Source organism: Salvelinus fontinalis, chromosome 27, assembly GCF_029448725.1.
Source record: "Salvelinus fontinalis isolate EN_2023a chromosome 27, ASM2944872v1, whole genome shotgun sequence".
NCBI classification, from domain to species: Eukaryota; Metazoa; Chordata; class Actinopteri; order Salmoniformes; family Salmonidae; genus Salvelinus; species Salvelinus fontinalis.
The window spans coordinates 37899655-37908295 of NC_074691.1; the positions used below are offsets into that span (position 1 = coordinate 37899655).

General features: G+C 45.4%; 1 protein-coding gene across 3 annotated transcripts in view; it reads left to right on the plus strand.

Annotated features, from left to right (window-relative positions):
• The first annotated feature begins 624 nt into the window (after positions 1-624).
• ino80 (INO80 complex ATPase subunit) overlaps positions 625-8641 on the plus strand; it is a 102330-nt gene continuing 94313 nt past the window's right edge. For 2 of the 3 annotated variants that reach the window (XM_055885688.1, XM_055885690.1), the window contains exons 1-7: positions 625-806; positions 2436-2507; positions 2751-2950; positions 6149-6300; positions 6560-6627; positions 6844-6984; positions 8399-8519. In XM_055885688.1, coding sequence (XP_055741663.1) covers positions 2793-2950; positions 6149-6300; positions 6560-6627; positions 6844-6984; positions 8399-8519 — 640 coding nt within the window. In that variant the 5' untranslated portion in view covers positions 625-806; positions 2436-2507; positions 2751-2792. The other variant, XM_055885689.1, reaches the window with a different exon arrangement.

Consider the following 8641-nt stretch of genomic DNA (forward strand, 5'->3'; position numbering starts at 1 on the left):
AAAGTAATGGCGGTTAAGACACCTCGATGATTTTATTGTGGGTTAGGGGATTGAGTGAGATGCCTTCCTCTCATAAATATGCATAAACTGACGAGGACCGGCAAAGTAATTCAATGTTTACATTGTCATCAATGCATAGTAAACTATGAGATTGAAAAGTGAATGTGAAGGTTGTTTGGGATAAAGTAAAGCATCATATGGACACAAGGCTTAAGAGGGACCAGGATCGGGTACATATTGATGATGCTCTAACTTCTAAACAGTTCCATTGTAACACTTGTATTGTTTGTCATTTATAGCTCATATCAAATCAGTCATAAAATCTACACAATTTTCCGGAAAATGTAACAGGCTCGCGATACTCGTAACGACTTTCCCCCTGTGAGTGACGTAACATGTAGCTCGGTAATCTTCGGGATTAGCAGACTCCACCAATGGAGTTCGGATCGTAAACGATAATATCGCATAAATCATATGAACTACTACTTATGGGCAACTCTCGCCAGAATTGAATCTAAAATACTTGTTACAATGTTTGTGTTGCTATATTTCCGCAGCAATTCCTTTGAAGAGCAGATACGAAATCGTCACTCTCTCTGCATTCGATTAGTATGCCTGTTCCCTGCTCTATCCTCGCCATGGCGCCGTGTCCCTGCTCCCTCAGTTACAGAAAGTGGCCGCCTCTCTGCTGCTGTCGACCCAAAGCTCATAGACTCACTCGTTGCCTAGACCCGCCATCTTGGAGTCAGAGAACTGAGAGTCGGCAGCAGCTACGAGAGAGCGCAAAAGGGGGACACGGGGCCAAGGTGAGAAAGTGTTTTGGAGGTAATATGGTGAGGGAGCAATGGGGTAAGATGGCCGGGAGGGAGAAAGAATTAGATCGCGGGGATCCGAGAACAGAGGCTTCTGAGACGACCCTCGTGTCTATTCAAGGGGACGGATAGGTGCTGGAAAGATTCCTAGGCCTCGCTGTAACAAGCCAAAGTTGCTTATCCATCAAAATGAATTGTATTACCAAAATTCTCATATGTCCAGAGAAGGTGGTAGCCTTAAAGGGGCAGAACCCATTTGAATAACTCAAAGAGTGAGTGGGAACTTCATACCTAATTAATTCAAATGACCAGAAACGCACCAAGATTGACAGTTAGCCATTCAAATGTAACAAAGGCCGGGTTAGCAGACAGTCAAAAATGTCAAAGCTAGCCTGCTCTTTGAATAGGAATTCAGCTGGCCAATGCCCGTTCTAACCACAACATAATTACCTTGCTAACGTAGCTGCATACCTTGACCCTTGATATACATGTCTATCGTGTGTTGTGTAGGTAGCTAGCTAACGTTAGCCAGCTAGCTAACATTTCATACAAGGTTAGCTGGCCCACACTGCTAATACTTGGCGCGAGCTAATGCTAAGTGCTAACAGGCTACGGCTAGTAAGCTAAATAATGGTAGCATCGCACTTGCAGGCTAAACGTTCATTTAGCGTTAACTAGCCAGCTAATTCCCCGTTCAGTTAGACAGCTAGCTAGCTAATTTAACTGAACATTCATCAGTTGTGCTTTGCTCAGAGTGTTCACTGGCAGGCTAGCTACATTGTAACTCAGGTTAGCTAGATTGTAGTACAGTGACTTGATTCACTTTGCAGACACCTGATCTCATTATCAGTCAATCATCTCTATGATTGAACCGTTAAGTAAACCCATAATAACCCACATTTCCCCACACCTGCAATAGACATACAAAGGATCCCCTTGAATTAAATATGTTTCTGTTTATATAAGTTACCTAACAGTCCAATATTTTTTTACAGGGTAGTGGGAATCTAAGTATTTACATCCAGATAGAGGTGTTATGTGGCATCAACCTCTTACTCCTGTGGGGATTTGTGGACATTTCAAACTAGTTGTGACCATTTAACCTTTATTTAACTAGGCATGTCAGTTCTTATTTACAATGACTGCCTACACCGGCCAAACCCGGACGACGCTGGGCCAATTGTGAGCCACCTTATGGGACTCCCAATCACGGCCGGTTGTGATACAGCCTGGATTCGAACCAGGGTGTCTGTAGTGATGCCTCTAGCACTGAGATGCAGTTCCTTAGACTGCTGCGCAACCCGGGAGCCCCATTAATGAGTCCATAGGTTAGGTTCAGGATTGGGGTCAAAGGGGTACTCTAAGACCCTTCTTCCCCAAGCTCAGATTTAAGGTCTTGAAACATTAAAAACAAAACATGCCTATAACTTAAGCATATTTAGACTCAATTTCCTCTATCGACTGTTCAACAAATTTAATCAGTTCAACATAAGCTCTTCCAATCTGATACATGAAAGTGCTTGAAGGTCCACTCCACAGAGGGAATACGCTGATTAGTCAATTTTGACAGCTTTGATTGGTGTGGTGCAATGTGTGACTTGTGGCTCTTTCTCTCTGTTTCAGGCCTTTTCACATCTTCTGAACTGACTGTTGTGATTGGAGATAATGAGGATATCCATATCCCACATTAGAAAGGTTCCATTGTTTTGTTAATTTATGCACAAACATGTCAGTGTTATGTTGCATGCAGAGACTAGCTGTCAGGAGACGACATGGAGGTCCTGACTGAAAAACACAAGAAAGATTCTTTAGCTCTAATATTACAACTTCCGCTCTACCCCCCACATTGGTTCTCTCTCTTATCACTCTCCATCTAAACCCCCTACCTCTCTCTCCCTCTCCCCCTTTTTCTTTTTGTCCTCCCCTTCTCTCCCCTAGTGAGTATCCCTACCTAGTAGGGCCTACAGGTCTCAGTCCTCCATGGCGTCTGGGGCTGGGCAGGCAGAGGCCGACGATGGGGCAGCATGGTCGTCATCAGGCCTGGCCAAGCCTCTTCACCTTCAGCACCTGGAGAGATCCCTACGCCTTGACAGCTTCCTTCGCCAGACCGCCTCAGTCTTCAACAGAGACCTATCCAGGTAAAGTACAGTTATACAGCCCCACTGTGGTGTTGTCATAAAACCCATAAAACCTAGCGGTCAAACAGCCAAATGGTTACAATTGTTTTTCCACCATTTATTTTTCACATAAGCTATTTTAGAAACATTTAAAATAAGGGCTGTGTTTCGTGCTGGCTTACCCTGGTGTGATGTTTTGATAACCATGTAAATCTCTCGAAAAAGTTGACTTATATCATTATATTTGGCTCCACATGGGAAAAATGAATGATAGAAAAATGATTGTAACCATTTCCCTGTTTGGGCGCTAGGTTTTATGGGTATTATGACTCATAGTGTGGTACTCTATTTATAATGCAATATTACAGAACAGATACCTATTCAGGTAATATACCAGTGTTTATCCTATATTCATTTAGCAGCGGAGCCCCGCCACTGCTAAATAGTTATTTAAAAAAATGTAAACACATATTTCGACTGAGACACGCATGGATACCATTTGTATGTCTCTGCGTTCAGTTTGAAGGTTTACTGAACACAAATATAAATGCAACACAACATGCAGCAATTTCAAAGATTTTACTGAGTTACAGTTCAGAGAAGGAACTCAATCAATTGAAATAAATAAATTAGACCCTAATTTATGGATTTAAAATGAGAGGGCCTGGGAGGGCATAGGGGGAGTTCCTTACTAACTAGCGTTAGCACAATGACTGGTAGTATATGGGAACAGCTAGCTGTTAGCAATTGCACTAATTATAGTTAGCAACTTCCTTCAAACTGAACGCAGAGACATACATTGTATGCATGAGTTCATCTGACTCTTAAAACTGCAATACGTCACTTTATGGGCGACCCAACCAAATTCACATAGAAATGTGAGCTATAGATCTGTCACTCTCATCGAAAGCAAGTCTAAGAAGCAGTAGAGCTGTTCTATGTGCACTACTTCTATAGTTCCTGTTATGTTTAGTTTTTGGCGTCTTTTACTTTCGTTTTTTTGTACAACAGCTTCAGCAGCTGAAAATGCAATGATTCTCGACACCCCTCAAACTCAAAGCCAGTTCCACTTCTTTCTGTTTTTCCTTTGTTCCCCTCTAATCAGGGACTAATTTAGATCTGCTAACCAGATGGGTGCAATTAATTATCAGGTATAACAGAACCAGCAGGTGCCGGACCTCGTAGGGCAGGGGTGTCACTCATTCCATGGAGAGACTGCTGGTTTTTCCTTTCAATTAAGACTTAGACAACCAGGTGAGGGGAGTTCCTTACTGAGACCTAGACAACCAGGTGAAGGGAGTTCCTTACTGAGACCTGGACAACCAGGTGAGGGGAGTTCCTTACTGAGACCTAGACAACCAGGTGAAGGGAGTTCCTTACTGAGACCTAGACAACCAGGTGAGGGGAGTTCCTTACTGAGACCTAGACAACCAGGTGAGGGGAGTTCCTTACTGAGACCTGGACAACCAGGTGAGGGGAGTTCCTTACTGAGACCTGGACAACCAGGTGAGGGGAGTTCCTTACTAAGACCTGGACAACCAGGTGAGGGGAGTTCCTTACTGAGACCTGGACAACCAGGTGAGGGGAGTTCCTTACTGAGACCTGGACAACCAGGTGAGGGGAGTTCCTTACTGAGACCTGGACAACCAGGTGAGGGGAGTTCCTTACTAAGACCTGGACAACCAGGTGAGGGGAGTTCCTTACTGAGACCTAGACAACCAGGTGAGGGGAGTTCCTTACTGAGACCTAGACAACCAGGTGAGGGGAGTTCCTTACTAAGACCTGGACAACCAGGTGAGGGGAGTTCCTTACTGAGACCTGGACAACCAGGTGAGGGGAGTTCCTTACTGAGACCTAGACAACCAGGTGAGGGGAGTTCCTTACTGAGACCTGGACAACCAGGTGAGGGGAGTTCCTTACTGAGACCTGGACAACCAGGTGAGGGGAGTTCCTTACTGAGACCTGGACAACCAGGTGAGGGGAGTTCCTTACTGAGACCTGGACAACCAGGTGAGGGGAGTTCCTTACTGAGACCTGGACAACCAGGTGAGGGGAGTTCCTTACTGAGACCTGGACAACCAGGTGAGGGGAGTTCCTTACTAAGACCTGGACAACCAGGTGAGGGGAGTTCCTTACTGAGACCTAGACAACCAGGTGAGGGGAGTTCCTTACTAAGACCTGGACAACCAGGTGAGGGGAGTTCCTTACTGAGACCTGGACAACCAGGTGAGGGGAGTTCCTTACTGAGACCTGGACAACCAGGTGAGGGGAGTTAGTTCCTTACTGAGACCTGGACAACCAGGTGAGGGGAGTTCCTTACTAAGACCTGGACAACCAGGTGAGGGGAGTTCCTTACTGAGACCTAGACAACCAGGTGAAGGGAGTTCCTTACTGAGACCTAGACAACCAGGTGAGGGGAGTTCCTTACTAAACCTAGACAACCAGGTGAGGAGAGTTCCTTACTGAGACCTGGACAACCAGGTGAGGGGAGTTCCTTACTAAGACCTGGACAACCAGGTGAGGGGAGTTCCTTACTGAGACCTAGACAACCAGGTGAGGGGAGTTCCTTACTGAGACCTGGACAACCAGGTGAGGGGAGTTCCTTACTAAACACAGACCTTAATTCATCAATCAAGTACAAGGGAGGAGCGAAAATCCGCAGACACTCTGCCCATTGTGGACGGGTTTGACACGTGTCGTAGGGCAGGGTTTCCCAAACTCGGTCCTGGGGGTCCCACCTTGGTGAACCTTTTGTTTTTTTTGTGCTAGCACTACACAGCTGATTCAAATAACCACCTCATCGAGCTTTGATTATTTGAATCAGCTAGATAGTGCTAGGGCAAATTTTAAATGTGCACCAACGGTAGGCCCCAGGCCCCTACTCTACACTGTACGTGCATGTTTTGTCACATAAACTGAAATTAGGTGAACTATTAGAATTTTAACAACCAGAAAATAGCTCATCTTTAAAAAAAAAATTTTTTTTTTTTTTTTGCGTAATTCACCTTTTTAATTGCCAAAATCTTGCACTATACCTTTCAGATCAGAGTGACGAGTTACAAGTTATTTTTGTAACAGAGTGAGCAGTTGTGTGAATGACAGCCACGAGCGCACAGCCACCTTATCAATAAAATAACAGCCTGGAGTAGATGTTGTCTGTGCTTTATGACGTGACTAAGATGACTCTGGGCTCATGTGTACGTGTTTGTCATATCACAGTGATGACAGCGACGATGGCGGATCAGGGGAGGGGCCTTCTCTGGGGCCGGTCAATCAACACGCAGCCTTGGCGATAAAAGAGGAGTCATGTGACCTGGATGAGGAGGGGCTTGTTACCGAGGGCACCACCCTCAACGGAACTCCATCACAAGGTGAAGGGGCGCTTAGGGAGAGTTCACCTGGAACGTTCAAATAGTTGCGTGTACCCTCCCAGCTGTTGTGTGTATATATATTCTGATGCAGGATATGCTTTAGTAGGGATCTGGATTCCAAGGTGTCATCTCAGATTAATGCCCAACATTGGCTACATACCAAGTGCAATATCCTGGATCCATATCCAAAATCTCACCCAGATCTTTATTCAAAGACATTTGATTTTATCTTTCACGCTCCTCCTTTTACTCTCCACAGAACACAAGGAAGACAAAGCCAGTCTATACAACTTCTCCAAACTGAAGAAGAGCAGGAAATGGCTCAAGGTATTTTTCATTGATTCATGATTGAGTGTGTTAACGTTCAGGGCTGGTTTCCCAAACACAAAGCCTAGTCCTGAACCAAAACAAATGATCCATGTTTTTTAGTCCAGAACTAGACTGAATCTGTGTCCAGGAAACCAGTCTGTAATGGTGTATATAAGAGAGATAGTGGGTGGATGTATCTGAATTGTTCTCCCCCTGCACTCCCCTCCCTCATAGAGTATCTTGTTGAGTGACGACACCAGTGAGTCAGACACAGAGGACTCGGACTTCAGTCTGTCCAGAGAAGAGCTACAGGACATGCTCAGACTGCACCAGTTCACAAGGGAGCACCAGAACAAGTTCCACAACGACAGAGAGGTACACACACACACACACACACACACACACACACACACACACACTTTAGTCATTTAGCAGACGCTCTTATCCAGAGCGACTTACAGTAGAGTGCATACATTTTATTACATTTTACATACTGAGACAAGGATATCCCTACCGGCCAAACCCTCCCTAACCCGGACGACGCTATGCCAATTGTGCACACACACACACACACACACGTGTCTAGACATACACACAGGCATGCATGCATGTGCAAACACAACTATGTTATTACTTGATGTATAGCCACATGACCACCACTGCAGTCACATGACCACCACTACTATTGTGCTCGTTGTGATGGGATTGACTGAACAGTGATGACTCTGTAGCGATGTATAGAGGTTTGATTTTGCATGGACATTACCATTGAGGGCTTCCACCATTTTAAAGTAGTCAACTGGTTGGGGATTCCTTATAGGTTGGGAGGGATCAGCCAATGATCAGAGCTTGCCTGAGAGGAGAAGGGCATATGGAGGAGTGCATCCACTATTGGAAACCAATGTGACATTTTTGGGGTGGCAGGCAGCCTAGTGGTTAGAGGCAGGCAGCCTAGTGGTTAGAGGCAGGCAGCCTAGTGGTTAGAGGCAGGCAGCCTAGTGGTTAGAGGCAGGCAGCCTAGTGGTTAGAGGCAGGCAGCCTAGTGGTTAGAGGCAGGCAGCCTAGTGGTTAGAGGCAGGCAGCCTAGTGGTTAGAGGCAGGCAGCCTAGTGGTTAGAGGCAGGCAGCCTAGTGGTTAGAGGCAGGCAGCCTAGTGGTTAGAGGCAGGCTGCCTAGTGGTTAGAGGCAGGCTGCCTAGTGGTTAGAGGCAGGCTGCCTAGTGGTTAGAGGCAGGCTGCCTAGTGGTTAGAGGCAGGCTGCCTAGTGGTTAGAGCGTTGGGCCAGTAACTGAAAGTTTGCTAGATCGAATCCCCGAGATGTCGAGGTAAATATCTGTGGTTCTGCCCCTGAACAAGGCAGTTAACCCCACTGTTCCTAGGCCGTCATTGTAAATAAGAATTTGTTCTTAACTGACTTGCCTGGTTAAACGTTAAATTAAAAATGGAAGAAGAAAAAAAAGTGCGTTGTCTTCAAATTGGTTTGCTTAGTTTGTAAATTGGCATTAGTCTTTAACACCGCCATCTAGTGGCCACAATAAATGAATGACATACAAGATGTGGTTCAGGACTCCAGCCCTGCAGGGGGTGGTATATCACCAAATATTAGCATCAGACTTTATTTTCAAACATCAAAAGAAGGAGAAAATTGACTACATTTTAAAATGGCAATAGCCATAAATGGCGCTGCCTATGTGGTCACAGTCACCATAAAGGCACAGATACAAATTTAACATCTCTATCCACCTGCTCCTCTAAATGCCAGTTTGTAACCCCCTTCCTCCTCCTCCTCAGCTGCAGCAGTACCAGTACTATAGTACGGGACTGCTCTCCTCCCAGGACTCTTTCTATGAACAACAGCGCCACCTGCTGGGCCCCAAGAAGAAGAAGATCAAGGAGGAGAAGAAATTCAAGGGTAAGAAACGCAGTTTATTTACTTATTTATAATTGTCTTTCTTTGCATTGTGTGAATGTGTCTTTTTTATGGATGATTGTACCCACTAAACCTATTTGATTTTTTTTTTCTAGAGGGAATCG